The sequence below is a fragment of the Pempheris klunzingeri genome, chromosome 2 (assembly GCF_042242105.1).
Source record: "Pempheris klunzingeri isolate RE-2024b chromosome 2, fPemKlu1.hap1, whole genome shotgun sequence".
Classification (NCBI taxonomy): Eukaryota; Metazoa; Chordata; class Actinopteri; order Acropomatiformes; family Pempheridae; genus Pempheris; species Pempheris klunzingeri.
The window spans coordinates 2,723,119-2,744,224 of record NC_092013.1 but is presented as its reverse complement, the minus strand read 5'-3'; the positions used below and the strand labels follow the sequence as shown (position 1 = coordinate 2,744,224).

At 46.5% G+C, this 21,106-nt stretch overlaps 1 protein-coding gene across 1 annotated transcript; it reads right to left on the bottom strand.

Annotated features, from left to right (window-relative positions):
- Window positions 1-6,651: 6,651 nt before the first annotated feature.
- Window positions 6,652-20,527, bottom strand: LOC139220224 (methyl-CpG-binding domain protein 1-like). Its single transcript, XM_070852299.1, has 16 exons — window positions 20,124-20,527; window positions 19,450-19,590; window positions 18,310-18,451; window positions 17,481-17,761; window positions 17,282-17,364; window positions 17,134-17,177; window positions 16,051-16,191; window positions 15,854-15,934; window positions 14,702-14,722; window positions 14,507-14,599; window positions 13,419-13,580; window positions 13,138-13,317; window positions 12,936-13,016; window positions 12,764-12,847; window positions 9,024-9,158; window positions 6,652-8,938 (listed from the first exon to the last, which is right to left on the bottom strand). Exons 1-16 carry the CDS (start codon window positions 20,525-20,527, stop codon window positions 8,465-8,467), a joined length of 2,547 nt encoding a protein of 848 aa, XP_070708400.1. The 3' UTR covers window positions 6,652-8,464.
- Window positions 20,528-21,106: the final 579 nt, after the last annotated feature.

Genomic DNA, 21,106 nt, shown 5'->3' with positions numbered 1-21,106 from the left:
ACATGAAGAATTAGGCTTCCTTTGTGTGCTACATACTTGAAATACTTGCACAGAGTTTGCGTTGGCTCCTGTCCTGGAACTGAACCAGTAACTGCTGTTTGCTCCCCGTACGTGTGAAAAAAAACAAAAAAAACACCCTCCAGCATGCTTGACCTCCCTCTGACGGACGAGCAGGAGCCTCTTCACACAAACAAGTGGCAGAGTTACAAAAGCTCATCACATGAATCCTGTTACACAAAACCCCCCCCCCCTGTCTGTGATAATCAGATTTTAAGTTAATCTAATATAGCAGAGGGGTGGGGGCACTTTCACCTGGGAATGTGCGAGGCCTGGTTGTATTTGGAAACCCAGAGAGAGAGAGAGAGAGAGAGAGAGAGGCAGCCAAGAGAAGACAGACAGAGACATTTGGTGTTGGTCGCTGGGCAGCTGGACTCTGGAGCCAAAAGGCTGCCGAGCCTCTAAACAATGGTTTTGTCCAGCAACCAAAACATTTGCTCAGAAACTCGCTGCTCTCCTTTTCACTCGCTGAAATGTGCCCTTTGTAAAACTCTGGTTTTAGCTACTGTTTCATTACTGTGCCTGATAAAATACTGAGCATTTAAAGCATCACAATGAAACTTTGAACAAAAGAGAAAAAAAAAAGATTCATTAGCTGCAAGAAACGACTCCCAGACCCCGGAGATGAGCTCGTGTTTTTGAACTCCTGCGTTCCCCTCGTCTAAAAAGAAGGTCTGCGGTTCACACAAGCCTGAGAGATTTTACTCACTCTGTTGTGAAGTTGAATCTTTTACGTGTCTTAAGTGGCTAAATGAGATGACGGAGGATGTTGGAGACGTTAAAGCGCCAAACACCCGTCTGCTCACTAGTTTGAGGCCTCTAGTTGTGTTTCTACTCGCTCTCTTGCAAACTATATTAACTCAAACTTCCCAACTTGTTTGATTTATCAATTTATAGTGCTGAAACTGGAGTTAAAGTAAAAAGAGATCATGCTGAACAAAATGCATAAACGTTTGCATGCAACAGAACTGATTTTCTGCAATAATCCATAATCCAGTGGAACAATCCCTTCAGACTTCAGGGTTGGTCGACAAAAATACATCATTCAATCTATAAAACCCACCTTTGTTCTCTTCAGCGTTCGGCTGCTAAAGCCTTACTTTGCCTTGTATGACCATAAAAACTGCTGTGTAACCATCATGACTAAGTCACTTTGTGGGCTTAATGACTCTCCTTTACATTTCTGCTTCACACACACACACACACACCGTCCTCTTTACCAGCATCGACGCACATCAGCTCTGCAACAAGAAGTCCCGACTTCTTCTCATCTCATCTCATCTCTTCTGTCCGTGCACCAACTTGTTCCACGATACAGAGCGCTGCTCTTCACGCTGTGTTTAAGCGTTTACCGTTATCCCATAATTAGTCATTATTCAACTACAGTTGCACTTAAGACTCAAGTCTTATCCTTAAGTCTTACTTCAGTGTAACCCACAGTGCGTCCAGTTAATGAGAGCTTCTTGGAGCACTCAAGTGGGTCTTTCTGTGGAGAGATTTCCAGCAACAGCTGTTGCTGTTTGTTGGGAGTGAATAGAAGAAGAATTTAGTGGCGAGTTAGCGGCAGCAGCAGTTAGAGCAGCTCAAGTGAGACAGTAAAAAGCTGCAGAGAGTTTGACAGAAAGGGAATATTAAGAGGACGGAAACATAAAAATATCTCTGCAATAAAGTGCAAAAGGAAAAACACCACATGTACCCCCTCCCTCCACACAAACACACACACTCACCAAAAAAAAAAACAAGAACTACCCTCCAAAAACACACCAGGACTCTCCAGGGTGACCTCAAGTGTAAGACAAGCCCGAATCAATCACCCTCAACAGGTCGCCCTCCAACCACCACTGAGTCTAACAAATAACACACCTGAGGGGGATCAGCGGCCGCTCTGGTGGGAGTCGACCCTAACCCTAACCGCTTACACATCTGGCGTGCAGATGCGTGCGGAGCTACAGGTAACACAGCACGAGACGGCATCACATTCCAGAGGGAGGCCTGCGGGAGAGAGATGGCGGGACAACGGAGGAGCAGATAAACAGAGAGCGGCATCAAAAAGGAGGGATCAGAGGAGGGCCGTGAACGCAGCACGGTGGCGGTGGGATGAGGGGATGAGGGACGGGGCTCTGGGTGGTGGTACGGATGGCGCTGTGGGAGCCATGTTGATTAAAACATAAGCTGTGTGAGCCGCCCCTGTGCAGTGTGCATCACACGAATGCAAATCAGCCAGGAGTTTAATATTCAAGTCGGACGGGCTCAACGCTGAAGCCTGTAGGGTAGCTCCAACCTAACCGGCTCCACACACACACACACACACACACACACACACAGGAACTACACTGCTCTCTCTTAGCCTTTGAAGTCACACATATTAGATCGCAGCGTTCACAGCAAAGCAAAACTACCACAGGCTCCAGTTTTCTATCCAGTTTTTCTAATCCCCTTGTAAACACGAACACACACACAGAGACTCGCTCTCCCTGCTGTCAGCTGTTATCTGGACCACAGAGTCCCAGGAACAGCTTTTAGAAGACCAGGAACATTCAGGTCCGACAGCACAGACGGTGCGTTCACTGTTCAGCTCTCATCTGTTGCACACTGACTTGGTCTCTTCGGAGCAGCTGACGCGTCACCTGCAGCCCTCCGGACAGGTGAGGCCGCCAGCCCTCGTGCTGACTGTTGGGTGTTGACACAGCTGCTGCTGTTGTGAACTTACACACCCCCACCTCCACCCCCCAGAGCTAAAAGGTCCTCAGACTGTTCCTGAGGAGCCACAGAAAGGCTGATAATGCTGCAGGGTGGGGGTCACATTACTTTGTAACTGCTAATTTAATCCACTGGATTACAAACGCTGCTCAAAACATTTACAGCGCAAATAAAAATGCACATTCAGCATTTAACTGTCGAACGGACACAAACTGTGAGCTCCTGTTCTCATGAATATTATCATGAGAAATAAGAAAATAAGAAGAATGAACAAAGTAGGATGTCGTTCTTTTGCGCTTATTCAAAATGTTCCTCTTCCTTTTTCAGGGCATGTAAAAAAGGAATTAAAGCGGATTTTAAAAAACAAAAACAAACATAACTGAAGTTACTACGAACAAAACTGGCAACCTGAGGAGTTGAAGTAAGAAATAAAAACTGCCTGACTGTAATCTGAATGCATCTTTTCTTCAAATGTCATCTGATTATTGGGGCTTATTGTGTTACATGTAATCCGTTACTACCCAACCAGTCCATATATATAACCACGGTTGCCAGGTTGGCTCTCACAATGCCTGCAGTGGCATGACAGCACACCGTGTGTCCCCCTGAAGCGTCCGACCTCTGAACCCGTCTGTGTTCGACTGTAAGAGAGCAGTGATGTGACCTTCATCTGCACGCTGTCCCCGTCAGCCAACATCAAGCTGCACGGAGGTTACTGGATGAGGATGAGGATGAGGAAGAGGATGAGGAAGAGGAAATGTCAACATCTAAAACCTTTCTGAACCACAAGAGGAAAAACGAGACGAGACACAGTTCCTGTTTCTGCATGAAGAAGAAGAGCTGATTCAGTGCAGAGGACCGACTGACCCCCACCTCCACCTGAGCAGCCCCGACCAAAAGAGCCGCGGAGGGCTTACGGGAGGTCAGGTGACCCTTCCCCCTGCGCTAACACCCTCTCTCTCCTCTCGTGCTCCCTGTATATCCATGAAACACTGATCTCTAACACGCTTATCTCTCCGCAGCAGGGCAGCTTAGCTCGCGCTGACCGATCACGTGGCTCCTGGTTCCTCCTCTCTGGCCTCGGCGCTCACCTTTGCACGTTTGACACAACTGCAGCTACAACTGAGACAAAGCAATCCTAGTGATTGCTATCCACCTGGATTCTGCTAAGCTGAGGTTGAGGGGGGGGGGGGGGGGGGGGGGAGTAATAAAGAAAGGAATGTGGCTCTAGCGTCTGAGGGGATTATTCCTATACGTTCTCCCTTTGCTCCATAACACCTGGAGGGGTTTCTGCACTGTACGCAGTCTGTAATCCACCTTGTTTGGTTTATGGAGCGAGCTCAGGGTTCCTTACTACACATGCAGCCACATCGGATTCTTTAGTGCCGGAGAAATGTGGGTGAATTCCCATCTTGTCCCGCTGCTGCTGCTGCTGCTGCTCTGGTGTATTTTCAACCCTGGATAAGATCTGGGATTTGAGGGCATCATATCAGGAGCAGAGTCACCTTCATGCAACACAACCGGCTACAGAATACCAATCTGGGTCACGATCCAATTCCACGGTGTCTGATTGAATTGTGACGCTCAAAACGACAGGCAGTGCCATGATACCGATCTGAAGATAAGAGGCGAGAAGACAAACACCAACATGTGTCAAACCCCCCCTCCCCCCTGTCTGAGCACGGTGAAAGTCTCCCAGCTATAAAACAGCCAAACCAAACCTCCGTGGGGGGGAAAAAGCCCAAATGGTCCGTGAATCCAAATGAGATGCAAAGACACAGACAGGAGGAGCAGCAGAGAGGAGAATCCTGAGAGGAGTTCCCTCCAGATAACAGCAAAAGGTGGATCACCCTGAGGGCACAAACTGACCCCCCCACCCCATCCACCCCCCCACACACATAACAACACACTAGGAGGAGTGCTTTCAGACGCAGGCCTTGTTGAGGAATCTGTTGATAACAGGGCTGAGCCACTATTTACATATGAGAGCAGAGGCCCAGCAGACAGCAGCAGCGTGCTCCTGCCTGTTGGGCTCCACAACAATGCAGTAAGGAGGGTGGGGGGAGGTGGAGATGGTGGAGATGGAGATGGTGATGGTGATGGGGGTGTTGTGTATTCCCAACAAGCATGACACAGATTTTGACTCCTTTAAACGCAGCTCTCGTCTGAATCCACGCAGACGCCGCGGTTGCAAATCGTGGCTCTTTCCTTTTTAAATGACCGACATGCTGCAGCAGATAAACACACACAGCTTCATTACAGGTTTTTAAACCTGCAGGCGTGTGTGTTTTTTTTTTTTTTTTTTTATGTGGCTCGGCGTGGAAAGCACACAGGACGAGGCGTGCGCTCCCACACCAGAGCCCGGCTCCATCAGCAGCCAGCCCGCATCTGCAGAGCGGCTGCAGACGGATGGACGGACGGACGGACAGAAACACACACCGGACTAATGAACAGAAGCAACAATACCGCTCTGAGGTGTGACTGGCGCCGTCACGAGCCCGGTTTTCACGTTAGAGGTTACCCACGGAACAACCAGAGCACATGTAGCGCCTTGTTGTGTCCTCCGTAGGCCGAGGATGCGGCTCGTGCTGGTTAAAACGCCCAGTCAGGACGGGAAGGACATCTTGGAGCAGGATCCCCCCTCTTACCAGAGAGCATGACCGAAGCCTTCGGGGGTCTCCGCGGTCCTCTGTGGCGGCGCCGAGCCCACAAACACCATCCCTGCCGGAGCCCACGGCGCAGAAACCGCTCCCTCCAGATACAGACGCACTTAAATCTCAACACACGTAAAAGACAGATAAGGAGAACCGGATCAGACAGAGCCCCTCGGTCATGGTGGCTTCTTCCGCGTCCCGATTGTAATTCACCAGCAGCTTTGCGCGCCGCGTCGGAGCCGTGCGCATCTCAGCGGACCTGCGGCCACGGAGGAGCGAGATTTCCCTTCTGCACCGGATGAAAACCCTCTTTTCTTTCTCCTCCACACAGCTGTCTGTCACGGCACAGACGCCCCTCCCAGATGTGAACAAGCCTCCAATGTGCGCCACTTCCACCGCGTGACACCAATATTGTTATCCGGCTGCGGGGGCGCGCGCACGCCGCCGCCAGATCCACGTAGAGACAAACAGATCAGGTAGAATTGATGAGTGAGCTGCTTTAGCAATGATCACCTGTTTAATTTGAGCTAAAAAATAAATAAAAAAAAGCTAAAACCATCAGATATTTATTTTAAAAATGAAGAAAAATACAAGATATCAAGTCCAAAAGTGTGAAAATAATCCGGCTGGCTGATGGGATGATGAAATATTAATAATTTATTAATGTTTAAGTTAAAATTACTCATATTTAAAATTTCTACCATTTTATTTACAACTTTTTCCAAAGGAAGAAATGACAAAATAAATAAAAACACCCTTTAGTTAAGTCTATGACCAAATTTAAAGGGTTTTTTTATGCTGAAATGGAGCAGTGGGTTTCAACCTGAGGTCTGGGGACCCAAAGGGGCCACGAAGAGGGTCCCTCGAAGAATGGGGGAATATTTAAATGTCACTATTATTTCATTGGCTGAGAGAATATAGAATAAATCCAGGCTTGGATTCACTTAAAGCCATTCGCTCTGGTTCCCTCTGAACTCTTAATTAGAAAACATTTGTCCCACTGCTTCATCATAAAACCAACAACTCAGCCGGCAAGTAAAGTAAAGCGCTGTGAACGTCAGTGAAACACGAGCCGGCTCAGTTTGCTGGAAAACACAGAGAAGCAGCTGTGAAAACGTCGCTGAGCGTAAAATAATAAAAAAAACAAAAACCTCCAGCTTTCACTGATCCTGAGTCAGTTCACTTCCCAGGACGAGTCTCAGACCAGTCTGATTAACACAATGTTGGAAATGTGGAACACTTCAGTTCTCTGAACGTCTTTTAATTCAAAGACTAAATGACAGTAGTTTTTCTTTAACAATGAGCTGATCCCAAACATTTCAAAATCTGCACAGTTACTTGAGGAAACAACACAAACAGAAAAAATAACAAGCAATAAATCTGATCCGTGTTCAGAGAGTCAGCGAGATCCTCCACGTGACGGCGGGATCCTTTCAAACTTCAGTTATTCTAATAATCAAAAGCAAAAGATTTAAGGGAACCACAGAGTTTAATCATCTGTCAGTCATCCCACGACCAAATCTGCAGATTAAAAACCATCTCCTGTCTTTATTCTGACGCAGGAGCTTCTGCTGGGCACCTTTGGAGAGGCAATAGCGTCACTGTGTTGTAGTTAGCGGATTTAAAAAAAGGGTTTTTACGACAGCGGGGATGTAAACGAGGCTTCTGACGGTGAAACTCTGAACACTGATCTGAATTATTACACAGATAAAACACAAACTAAATGACGAGGTTAAGTTAAGTCGAGGTAATTATTAATCTTCAACACTTTCATCAGAGAGGATCGACGTCTTCGCTTAACCTCCTTTTAAACTGGGTCTCACTGACTCAGGCGTCCTGAGCTGTTTCTTTCCCCGTCTCTCTGAAATAAAGCTGCAACTTGTCCTTGTGAACGCTGGACTCTAGTCTGTGGCACTTTTAAAACTAATTGTGTCCTGATGACAATACTTTGGCACTGTTGACTTCTTGTCAACTTGTAGAGGTTCATTTCCACCTTTTTCTGGGTTTTTTTTTAATCTAATTTAAATACTGTTAAAGGATCATTTACAGGGTTAAACATTGGTGCTGGAGATACTACGAGTAGCAGGACCAAGTCAAGTGAACTCTAACGAAGCAACTGTACCAGATGTCGTGATCATATAATTTACGATAAAATGGAGGGTGCAAAGTAAAAAACTTGTTTATGTCTGCTGGTTAACTCCCATTAAAAAAGGTCCCATATTCTGTATTTGGACGTTTTAAGATGATTAGTGTTCAAAAAACAAGAGCGGACGTGCAGCTTCTGTGTGAACGCTTCGTTTTAGAGGAACAGAAACAACCCGTGGCTTCGTTCTCACCCTCGACGTATTAGTGTTAGCGCGAGCTGGCGTTGGCGAGGAAAGAACGATGGCGGACAGCGAGGTGGGCGAGGTCACATGATCATGACGATGACGTCATAAGGGGAGTCAAATCTTAACGGAGCGTTTTTCACGCGTTAAATAAAAGACGGAGGAGGAAAAAGAGAGTGTGAGGGCCACAGAGGACACAGATCTACGTGGAAAAGACATTAAAAAGTGCATTTTGTAGAAGGTGGGACCTTTAAATATGGAACACATCATACGGGCGGCATTACCACACTGCTGCTGGTGAGAAGAGGAAGATTTGCTCAGAATTTCAGTTTCATTTTTGGGCTGAGAGAGAAAAAAAAACGTGGTTTATAGGTCCCTCAAGTAAGAGTGTGGATGAACCAACGACACGACGGCCACACGCAGTGGCTCTGCTCATCACTGCCCCAAATCTGACGCAACAGTCGTGAAGAAAAGCCCTACAGCAGCGTAACAGAAGACACGTGAGAAGAAACACACCTCGGTAATAATAATGTCACAGCACCTGGAATGCCTTTGGTGATTCTTCAAATGTTAAAATCATACAGTCCAGAGGTAAATCTGTAAAATGTCCTATGCGTTATCACCTAAAGAAGAACAGAAACATAAAAAAAAAAAAAAAAAAAAAAGAGGAGAAAATGGCACAAAGTCGCACCAGTGGTCACAGAGCGTCTTCTGTCCCTGCTGATGTTAAAGTCCTCGCAGCACTCTGCAGTTAGCACAGATGCTCACGTTCTTCCTGACCAAGAAGTCGCACGTGGACGCCCGCTCCAGTATGAGAGGCTCTTTGCTGGGTAACGCCTCCTCGGGGTGCAGTCCCTGGCACACGGCGTACTTCTCCAGGCCCAGCAGCAGGTTGACCACGTCGGTCACGGAGGCCAGGCGCACCGGGTGGCTGTCGTAGAGCGGGTGGGTGGGGAGCAGCGGCTGCTTCTGGACGGTGACCTGATAGCAGAAGCCGGGGTCGATCAGCACCATGGTGTCGGTCATGTTGGACTGCTTGGAGCACTGGATGAGCTGCAGCTGCGGCCCCTCCACCATTATGGCGTACCAGAGGATCGGCAGCACGGACGAGCGCAAACCGTGGAGCAGCTTCATCAGCTGGTTTTCGATGTCCGCGCCGCTCCCAGCCGAGTGATCAGCCAGGCTGAAGATCTGTGTGATCTGCAGACAGCAACAGAATACAAGCAAACATGTCACCTGTGGATATTCACACAACTGGTATGAGAAGTCTGAGCGGGACTCTAACCATGGGCAACTCCTCTTCTTCTTCTTCTTCTTCTTCTTCCTCTTCCTCCTCTTCTTCTTCTTCTTCTTCCTCAAGGTGTTTCTGGCCGTCTCTGCCAGCGTATGATTTCTCTGCATCCCATCTGCTTAGCTGCTCCTGGATTGATACGGGTGAACTCATGAGCTCAACTGTCAACAGATGACTTGGGTTGGAAAAGACTAATCAATACATACAGTTTTGGTATCGGTCCAGCAGATCGCCTCAGCTGACGGCTGCAAAATGAGCTATAATGGCTGCGATGTAATGCTTTGGCATTTGGTGCTCGTTACAGCAGGTCCACTTAAAGAGCTTGTTTGATCCACTGACAGGCTCAGAGTGTTATTCTAAGTGTGTGACAGCATCATGGAAAGGATCCCTACAGAGAGAGACCTGGAAGATCCTTTTGGTTTAACCACAAACAGCACACACACCAGACTACATTCACAAAAACAGTGATTTTAGCTCATGGAACACAGGAGCTGCTGCTGTTCTGCTGCCTTGATCAGTTAGTTTGTTTGTCTTATTTATTACACACATATTGTGTTGGATCTGAACTAAGCCTTTAAAACTCACACAATAACACAGACAAACTAACTCATCAAGTCAGCAGTAAACAAGGAGCCACTCTGTTCTGAGAGGTAAAATTACTGTTTTTGTCAATGGAGTCTGGTGGTTTTGAACAGAGCAATATAAACACAGTAGGTCCACTAAAAGTGCTTGTTTGATCCACTGACAGGCTCAGAGTGTTATTCTAAGTGTGTGACAGCATCATGGAAAGGATCCCTACAGAGAGAGACCTGGAAGATCCTTTTGGTTTAACCACAAACAGCCGTTATATCGCTCTCTGCACACACACCAGACTACATTCACTAAAACACTGATTTTAGCTCACAGGACACAGGAGTCTTCCGCTGCCTCGATCAGTTACTTTGTTTGCTTTATTGTGTGTTGTTGTATTGTTTGGTGTTTTAAAGGGTTAGTTCACAGTGTGTAAGATAAAGTAACCCAAACTAACTGATCACCCAGCTGAGGCGGTCTAATTGACCAATTCCAAAACTTTTGTGCCCAAAAAACAAACAAATAAAATGAACAAATAAAAATACTGGCCTCATCCTGCAACTATAACAACCTCAGCTGAACTGAAACTGAATTTCAGTCACATAAAACTGTATCAAATCAGCTTTAAAGTGATACAAATTGATCTATAGTTTTTGTATTGGATAATGGACCATGTGATAGATAAACACTTCTTATATCTAACCAATGCCACTGAATTGTGTTTTTGATCATTTGTCCTTAATTTATATCATTAATGGACAAAATATTGAAGACACTACTAATAAATCTAAATCTACTAATAAATCTAATAAACTGTGAGCTAAGAGGATGTTACGTCACATCAAACTATTCTCTCTTTCAGAGCTTCATCTGCTCCAATCTGTGACATCTGATAACAGCATCCGTCTGTTTATAAAACTTGACATCTCTGCATTTAAGATGACTTACAGGGGTTTCTTTTTTGGGGCCTAATCAGACTGAAGTGGGTCTGGATGAGCCAAAAAAAAAAAAAAAAAAAAAAGGCTTTAAATTTTTTGCCTCTTCAGCATTCAAGACATTAAACGTGAAACAAATAATAAGAGCTAAAGTTGTGCACCATCAGTATTTGCAATAAAACCAGGATGGTGAAGCTTCACTCGCAGCCTTTGCCTGCACACTTTACCAGGCGGTTTAACGGTTTTTAACGGTAGGAAATGTGTGTCATGCACATTATGCTGAAGCCTACACAGACAAAACACAGTGACACAAAGCTGATGATGGGTCACGCAGCTTCGTGTGCTTCTGTCTGATCCAGTGAAGGACGGCCAAGAAGGGAGAGCAAACAGCTTGGCAGTGAAATGTGTCCTTCATAAGGACGTCACATTCACTTTCCAGGGCGGCCAAAGATATTAAGACACGTAGCTTGTAATAGCAGCATCCCGAGGGGCAGAAGGACTACAGGACAGGGGCAGAAGGACTACAGGACAGGGGCAGAAGGACTACAGGACAGGGGCAGAAGGACTACGGGACAGGGGCAGAAGGACCACGGGACAGGGGGCAGAAGGACTACAGGACAGGGGCAGAAGGACTACGGGACAGGGGGCAGAAGGACTACGGGACAGGGGCAGAAGGACTACGGGACAGGGGCAGAAGGACTACGGGACAGGGGGCAGAAGGACTACAGGACAGGGGCAGAAGGACTGCAGGACGGGGGCAGAAGGACTACGGGACGGGGGCAGAAGGACTACGGGACGGGGGCAGAAGGACTACGGGACGGGGGCAGAAGGACTACAGGACAGGGGGCAGAAGGACTACGGGACAGGGGCAGAAGGACTACGGGACGGGGGCAGAAGGACTACGGGACAGGGGGCAGAAGGACTACGGGACAGGGGCAGAAGGACTACGGGACAGGGGGCAGAAGGACTACGGGACAGGGGGCAGAAGGACTACGGGACAGGGGGCAGAAGGACTACGGGACAGGGGCAGAAGGACTGCAGGACAGGGGCAGAAGGACTACAGGACAGGGGCAGAAGGACTATAGGACAGGGGGGCAGAAGGACTATAGGACAGGGGGCAGAAGGACTACAGGACAGGGGCAGAAGGACTACAGGACGGGGGCAGAAGGACTACAGGACGGGGGCAGAAGGACTACAGGACAGGGGCAGAAGGACTACAGGACAGGGGGCAGAAGGACTACAGGACAGGGGCAGAAGGACTACGGGACAGGGGGCAGAAGGACTACGGGACAGGGGGCAGAAGGACTACGGGACAGGGGCAGAAGGACTACGGGACAGGGGGCAGAAGGACTACGGGACAGGGGCAGAAGGACTACGGGACAGGGGGCAGAAGGACTACGGGACAGGGGCAGAAGGACTACGGGACAGGGGCAGAAGGACTACAGGACAGGGGCAGAAGGACTACGGGACAGGGGCAGAAGGACTACGGGACAGGGGCAGAAGGACTACGGGACAGGGGCAGAAGGACTACAGGACAGGGGGGCAGAAGGACTACGGGACAGGGGGAGAAATCAAAACAAAACACAGCCGTAGCAAAAAGATTCACCGAGCCGAGTGGAACACTTCGAGGTGCAGATTGCATGACCGTGGACTGGAGAAAAACCTGGTCAAACAGAGTTGGAACCAGGCCCGGATTCATCACACTGAGCCTCCGGCCACAGAGCAGCATGGCAACAGATAAGGACACGGACAAGCTGCCAGAAGCCTATTCGAGGGAACAGGAGTAAACAGGAGGCCACGATGACTCACGATCAGGCTACTGACTGAATTACATCGGTTCTTCCGTGTCTGGACTCACAGTGAATCAGCCGAGAGAGTAGGTTAGAGTATACGTTATGTAGTCCAACACAGAGTCCGCTTTATTTCACCGCTCAACACGTAGCAGCGAGGGCCGAGAACACTGTTTAAATGTGACTTCCTTAGCGTTGGACAGTAATGTTTACCACACAGGCTTCATTCAGCTTTTTTAAGAGTGAAATTCAAGCACTTTTCAAGCACTTCAAGGTACCCAGATCAAAAAGCTCCAGACCTCAAAGCCTATATCATCACATAAAAGTTGTGATGGCTAATTCACTCACTAATTTTCTAAAATAACATCTGGTTTTTCCGTCTACCGTCTGTCTGAATCCATGTGAATGAAGCATCAGGCTAAACGGCTCCTAAACTTACTAGTTCAGAGTCGTTGCGGTTGCTGCCGCTGATTCGAGGGTCAGGAAGTCCGTTCCGCTGTCCAAAGTCCGAATGATTCAACTGCTGAAAGACACAATTCATTTTTAACGCTCTGTCGGGGGAGATAAGTGTTACATGACCAGAACGTGCAGATGGTAATCCATGTTCAAACCTGCATAGATGATTGGTGGTTTCTCACGTTCATGTCGTAGGAGTATTTGCTACCGCTGGCAGGCTCAGAGCTCCAAGTCATCTGCAGAGAAACGTAAGAAAAAAAAGGTAACAGGGAGCCGTGATTCTTCCATAAAAGAAAAACCATCCTCAAAAAACGAAACGCTGGAAGGATTTGGTGGCCAAAAGCATCAGGAACTCACCGCTTGTAAGTTGCTGTCATCGTCTTCGTTGTCGGTGAAGTCCAAACCGACATGTGGGCCTTTGCTTTTCTTTAAACTTGACTTCCTACTGTACGTGTAGTGCGGTCTGGGCCTGCCTGGCAGCACTGCACCATCTGGGCCGTAGTCACCTTGCCCCATTTGGAAAGGCAGCAAGTGTCTCTGCCAAACATAAGCGGAGAGAGATTTAAAAAAAAAACAAGCCCATTTCACGTCATTACTGCAAGAGACAGCTCACTAAGTGGAACCTGGTGGGGTCTAACCATCGCCTGTCTCTGACACTGACGTAGTCGACACTTCTGCCTCTTCTTGTTGCTGCCTCCAAACTTGGGCTTGTCCACGCAGAAATCGCAGGTGCCGCAGTCTTTCCTGCAGAGACAGGCTTTACATTCTCCGCAGGATCGCCGTTTCCTCTTCTTGTGCCACTGAAAACGAGAACAATAAGAGAACTCAGCACAGATGTAAAGGCGTTATGTGACAGTCCAGAGAACAAACGAGAACAGATGAACTCAAAAGCTTCTAAATCTTCAGTACATAACAAGAAATAGATATTTTCTTGACGTATTTATACAGTTACTTACATACGGCTACTAACAGATGATGAAAGGGAAATTTATTTCATGTTCAGAACATGTCATGCAACTCTGGAAGTAAAAGCACTCGGGTGGAAACGCCCCAAATGTATTTTGCTGGTGACAGTTACAGGAGGGCATGTGGTGGTGTGTGATGACCAGCAGCACTGACTGTCTCCACTCCTACGTTCAAGAGCTCCTGCAGCAACAAAATGTTTCTCAACTTCTGTATTTCTACGCATAGTCCGACTGTTTAACCTTCCCCAAATCATATTTCCAAACAAATCATTTGTGGTCTTTTTTTTTTTTTAGTTGCAGATGGAAACATGCATCCATTTGCACTTTTCTTTTGCAGATTTTCTGGAAATTTAGGAAAAGTTTGTGCTACATTTGGATGGAAACTTGGTGTCCAACAGGTCCACTGTGCAGGATTTGGTGGCCTCTAGTGGTGCGACTGCAGATTACAACCAACTGAATACCCCTCGGCTCATCCCCTCCCTTCTGAGCATGTTGGAGAAGCTACGGTGGCCCACAAGGATTGAGGCTCCCTTGCCTTTTCTTGTGCTAAATAATAAGTGTGATCCTCCATTTGTCAACATAAAACAGGAAGTTTTATTTGTCTGTTCTGGGCCACCGTAGAAACATGGCGAACGTGCTTTCTATGTATATCTAAAGGGAAAAGATTCTCACTTTAAGGTGATGATACACATGTTATATTCCATTTCTGCTAACAGATCCTCCTAAATGTCTTCCTGTCTGTACGGGTCAAAGAGACTCACATCATCGTCATCGTCGGTCGACATGTCGTCCTCATCGTCAACGTCCACGTTGACTGAGAAGTTCTCTGTGTCGCTGCTTTTGAAACTCGGGTGCTGCGTGAAGGAGCGGTTATCAGTGAGAGTGAGAAACAGGTGTGGAAGTATTTTTTAGTGTGATAGTTAAAGATGTAGCAACAAAAAAAATTATAAAGTTACCTGTGAATCTGCAACTTCACTCTGTAAAATAAAACAAATCGGTGGCTCAGTGTCAAAGCTGAGACTGTACAGCCCATGTTAGACAGTATTATTATTATTAGGTCAATATTATTGACCAACAGTCATTATTACTATTATTATTTGAAAGATTTGTGCTTCTATAAACCCAGTACTGACTTAACAGCCAAGCAGTGGAAACGTTGCTTTAAATTTGCCACAGAGAAAAGTGCTTAAAGTAACACAGCAGCTAATTGACTTGTAAGAACCCATGAAAATCTGCAGAGGAATTATTACAACACGGCACATGGAGGTCTTTGACTCTCGGACCGGCACGGTAAACATGCAGTGATGACTTTCCGGTGGGTCCCCAATAAAATGTTTAGACAAATTCTAGTGTTAAACTCGTGCTAGACCATCAAAATGTTGTTTCTTTACTTTATTATCGTCTATGGCTGTTAGCTGTTAATGCCAATAAAATAAATAAGGAAGGGATATTCTTACTGCTCCATTCAAAGGAAAAGCTTTTAAACAAAACTGAAAAAAAACTAACTGTAAAATTTAAAAAAAGTCCTAATAAAAGATACAGGATTTAAGTTTAAGCCATTTCTTGTTGTTTTATATTCAGTTTATATGAAGTAATAACAGTTGTATACACTTTGTTTGTCATGAATAGTACCTCAGCTGTGTACTTCAGTACATAACTGGACTAACTCTCATCTCTGACAGGTATTTGGTAAAATAAAGTGTCTGTAACTCCAAACTCTCTGACTGTATTAGCTTTAGTGCGTCAGTATGTTTACTTACTGTAAACATGTGTTGTCACATTAAACTGCAGGTCACTGTTTAATTTGTTCCTCAGTTAATCTCTTGACTGGTAGCTCCATTAGCTGTTAGCTCTATAAGCTCTATTAACTCTATTAGGTCCATTAGCTCCATTAGCTGTTAGCTCTTAGCTCTGTTACCTTTGTTAGCCGCACCCACTGCAGGATATATTTATTATTCACAGCACTCATCAGGGAAAAAATATGGTGCATCCCCTGGATGTGTCGGTTTCCTTTTGGATTTTTACCGCAGCAGGAACACAGGACTCATTCTGGCGACATCACTGAACACGTACTGTACATTAGTTTGGATCATACACGCGTTTATTACCTTGAAACTCATGCTGTCATCAAAGGTTTCAGGCACGTCATTATACGGCCTCTGAGGCGGGAAGGTTCCACTTCCTGGGTCCTGATGAAACATGCAGGGGGAAAAAAAAAAAGAGGCATGAATGCAAAAGTAACATAACCAAGAAGAAGCACCAAAGTACACAGAGACTGTTGTTTGTTGTGTAGCCGTCAGCTTACCTTGCGAATAGGACATATACATTTGCGTTTCCGGCATATACGTTTCCGGGACTCGGGGCTCTGCAGTCCATGCTTGCAGTTGGCACACTGTCCACAGTTCACTGTGTTGTGGCATCCCACACACTGTCCACAGGGGATCCACTGCACACAGCAAAGGTCTGTTTAGCAATTAATATCTCATTTATGTGCTTTTAAACATTTTAATATTTGAAATATTAATACTATCATATAGTATTGTCTTCTTTTCTTTTCGTCATGCACCTTTTTCTCCTTGCCGGATGAAAAAGGCCAAAATGTTCCTCAGATAAACAAAGTGAGAATTCTGCACCAGTGGTTTGAACATTGTACCGATGAGTTCCCTTTGGACCACATGTTAAAGTTTTAGTAGGAACTTTTGTCATTTACCTGGGATTTTGAAAAACCTCGGCGTGTTTCCACCAAAATCACTCAGGGGGAAAAAACTTTCCCTGAAAAAGTACCTAGTGGGGGGGTAGGACTTTTCAGATTACCCGGATTATTCTTGAGGGGCGGGGCTGTGTGCTGAAGAACGCTGATTGGAGGAACACACCTGCAGTGTTCTGCACATCCGTGTTTAAACCAGTGTGGCTGCAAACTGGTTTATTTAATTTCTACAAGCTTCACTTCACTTGTGTTTTGATCATTTGGAAAATGGAGCAAAAGAAGAGAAGCTACGAGAAGAGGACGGACGACGAGGTCCGGGCTCTTTTCAGCGTATTTGCAGAGGAAGAAATTCAATAGCCGACAAGCTGGCGGAGCTGAATGTACGGCACGCGGCGAAACACATTTGTGAAAAGTTGAAGAAACTTACGCAAGATTATATAAGAAGGACCACAAGAGTCGCAGTGGGTCCGACCGCCGTACTCTACGTCCCCCATACTTCAGCAGCCTGATTTGAATAAATGTTCCTCAACTTTGAGGTGCGGTGGAAACGCAAACCACACAGATTACCAGGAATTCTTTTACCCAGGTAAATAAATTCCTGGTAATAAAAGCTCCTGGAAAGGTTGGTGGAAAAGAAGCTAAAGGGGCTAAAGTGTAGCTCGCTGCCAGAGAGCGCTTTACCTTTCTGAAGCGAATCATCGGATGCTCTTTTGTCTTTGACGCTGCTGGAATTTAAAAAGACACAAACATTGTAGGATTAATAAACCTGCAAGAAGGTCGTCACTTTTACCCCAGAATCATGACATTGCTCGCTCCTAAAGTGACATACCCCAGCAGGTGGGACAGCAGGGCCTCTTCCTCTGTTTGTCATACCACGTGCCTGTGAAGGAGATGCCACATCTGGCACAGATCCTGCAGAGAAGCACGACAACGCTCAGTCCATCTGCTTACAGCCACAACTCTTGTTAATTAGTCTCAATAACAAGGTTAAAGAACTGAAACAGGGACTGAAGTAATGGCGGACTCACAGAGTGCTTTCCTCTGATCCGATTTCTCCATTGATGGAGGGGAGCGGTCTGGACGACGTGGGAAAGGGAAGTTTGATTCTGTCTTCGGCTGGTGGATCCTCACTGCGGAGGCCTTGGTTTGGAGTTCCTGCTGTGCTGTGCGAGGAGAAGCTCGTCTGGTTGGGCTGGGGGTTTTTGGGCCCCTGGCTGGGGGTGAGTCTGTGGTGGGAGTCCGGGGTGTCGGCTCCCTCCCCTCTGTCCATCCAGCTGGACTCCGAGGAGGAACGCTCCCGGACCTTTCTCTGGAGGACGAGAAAGTGTAAGACGTCACGTCAGCTTATCATCTTGCTTCTTTGCTTCAATAAAGATAAATTCGACTCATCGGATCTTTATTTCATGACATGTTTTAAGTTTTAGGTCAGGTTGAGCATCGAGAACCAAATTAGGACCCGTTTCAAAGTTTGTTTCCGCACATCGCTTCCTAAACAAATTTCACAATCCTACTGTGAACAACAACTGTGTATCTGTCAGAACCTGTGTGTCTGCCTGCGCCTGATCTAATCCAACACTTTGGTGACTTTAATTAAAAAGCTCTAATTTACTGGGTTTTTAATGCATTTTAGCACCTTATTTAGATTCAAACTTCCTCTCTGAATCACTGAAAATGCTAGTTTACTTTGCAGATTGATGTTAATAATAATAGTAGCTTGTAGATACTACTGAGTAAACACAAAAACATTTAATCGACTTCCTGAGTTTAGAGAGAAAAACGTTTAGAGACTCATAATCGAGAATTATTAAAAACCCAAATGACACCCAATCCTAGTCGTAGGCGATAAGAGGCCAGTACCTTCGCTCGGTTTCGAACTCTAATGGGTGGTGCGTCACCATCGTAGAACGTTCCCGACTTGTAGTCGAAGCTCGACAGGTTGAGAAATCCCTCCAGCACAGAAACCAGTTCTACTCGGCTTCTCACTCGATCCCCCCGAGGACTGCAGAGCGAAAACACAATTACAGCCAAGGCAAAGAGCTGCGACCCTTAAAAACCCAGAGAAACGGACGTCTTACTCGTGTCAGTCCCTCCAACGGTTTCGCAATTTGGGAATCTTTCAATCTTTTAATGAGCCTGGTTTAAAAACCGGTCTGGGTTTTCTAAAACAATCTCCATTTATTGATTAATTGTTCAGCGCACACAAGTGCTCAGAGGACTGTTATCTGAGACTTACTCCCCGTCGAACTGAGGTCAGACAGCTGGTCCTGCAATTCCTCAGACAAACACATTAAAAGTCTTCCCAAAAGGTGAAATGCTCACACACTGTCGAGTCCCAACCCTTTTAAGGGGTCAGACACAGGACAAATACCCAAACCCCCTCTTTACACTGTAACTGCCGTTAAGCAGCCAGCTAGCGTTCCTTCTGCATCTTTAAACTTTAATTTCACCAGAATCTCGTCAAACTCAGACATGTCAGTCACCCGTCGTTGTTTTATTGAGATCCTGTTCGTGACGCCAATTTGTTGTGGAAGTCTGAGAGGTTGTTGAAGTGCAGCAGCTCATGCAGGCATCAATTCTGAGGATCCTCTCTTACCGTTATGTATTGTCCTTTGGGTGAGGGGCCAGATTTAGATTACAGATCAATATGGAGACAGCTAGTCTGCTCAGTATTGTTAGGAACAGACAACATCTAACCTTGACTAGAGCAGAGTTCTAGCATATCTTCCTCCTACTCCGGTAGCGCCTGTCTGTTGGAAAGCCATATAAGGCCTTAACATGTTGTCTACATGTTAAGGCCTTATATGGCCTGTAGAGGTTTAAGTGGCCTGCTCTAACCTACAGGATCATTTTTTTGTCTTATTACCCTGCACTAACACACAAACTGCTTACCAAAGGTGGAAAACAAGCAGTGGAGGGAGGAGCATGAACAGAAGAACCACATGAGAAGCACATCATTAAGTATGTTACACCCCCTGAATTCAAAATAACAGTATTTACCTCAGGTAATACACATCCTTCTGTCCAATACTAGAACCTGAGCGTCGAACGACTTCCTTGCGTTTCCAACCCTCTCCGAGAACCGGCCACTCGACCCATCCTTCGTCCGGGTGTGATCGCTTGCGGCGGGTGACGTTAAGCCTGCACGAGAAAGACGAGATGTGAATGACGCACGTTAGAAACCATCTTTACCACGTGTTGTTATGCACAGCTATGTCGTCTTATATATTCATCTTCTTTCAGCTGATTTAGGTGAAGCTGAGATGCGATTCTTTCAACTGTAGCTGAAACAAAAAGTCCTCTGAAAGACATTATTTAACCTGTATGACAAACATGTTCACGTACAATTACACCCCGTTTCCTACCAAGCAGCGAGACGCAACCCGTTCGCTGGTGCACTTGATCTTGCAACCATTTCCCTTTAACTAGAAACAATAATACTGTCAGTCAGAAACTCAGCACAGCACCTCACACCACACATGCATCACCACAGCCAGCTCCATGCTGATAAAGACAATGACATTGTGCTTGCGCGTGACCATACAAATCTAAATCTGATCCAAATACAATGCTCCTCGTTACCTACAGCACAAGACATAAGGGCTCTGCAGACAGCTGACATGTTGCACTATGATTACATGACCACAGACTGGATAAGACATTATTCAACCTACTGATAAATCTTTCTCACGGCCTTGTCGCTGCCCGCCACGCTCTCACTCCTTTCACTTTCTCCTGCCAGGCTTTCTTCCTCTGGATCATTCACACCAATGCTAGTGGCATCATCATCATCCTCAAGCGGCTCAAACCAGTCTAAAGGAGGCTCACCACCAGTGGCCTTAGCCTCCTCCATTGCCTCTCCTGGGGTTTCCCCTACTGGATCTGAACTGGGGCTCCCCTTTGTGCCCAGTCTGTGTGAGGGCGCCTTGGGCTCCTGAGCTGCAGCATCCTCACAGGACTTTCCCTCCTTTCTGCTCTTCATCTCCGTGCTTTGTCCCACGTCTTCCTCAACAGGCTCTGCATCCTCTTCCACGGGCTCCCTGTCAGGGGCCGGGCTCTCGGCTGCTTCCTCGTTCATGGCTGCTCTAGTTTGGGCTGTGAACACTCACAGGTGTTTTCCTGGAGACGAGGTGATGGTGTCCTCCACAGTAGGTGTTGCATCCCATTTAAAAAAAAAAAAAAAGTGGCGTGTTTTCACATTGGCTTTGGTCTGGAAGGTTTGAGCGGGCAGGTGAGCCTTCAGGATGGTTGGCAGCTGCTCAGTTTCTCATGACACAACCTGGAAAGGGAGGAGGAGAGATTACACACACCGTGTAGCCAGTGCACCGAGCAGCTAACTGCTAACCCAGCTGCTTAGTTGTGTTTATAACTCGGTGGCAGTAACTTAACAAGCAGATATTCACGTGTGGTTACACAGCATTTCAAAAGCACTCACAACGCCGACTGACTGAAGACACCACATGTATGTCTCTCAGCCTGTGGACGCCGTTAGCCGGCTAGCAAATAAACAACCACCGCGGAGCTAGCTAACACTGGCATGTAGTAAATATTAGCATGCTAGCACATATCGTTAGCAACACTAGCTAACCTCAACTGCTGCTACTGCCGAGGAATCTGCTGTCTGCTGTTACCATTCCGATATCGAGGCGGATTGCTT

Coding starts and splice junctions, on each gene's coding strand:
- LOC139220224 (XM_070852299.1), bottom strand. CDS start 20,527: ATGAACGAGGAAGCAGCCGAGAGCCCGGCCCCTGACAGGGAGCCCGTG. Junction 15,935..16,050: donor GTATATGTCCTATTCGCAAG/GTAAGCTGACGG, acceptor ATGTTTCATCAG/GACCCAGGAAGTGGAACCTT. Junction 13,581..14,506: donor CGACCGACGATGACGATGAT/GTGAGTCTCTTT, acceptor TCTCGTTTTCAG/TGGCACAAGAAGAGGAAACG.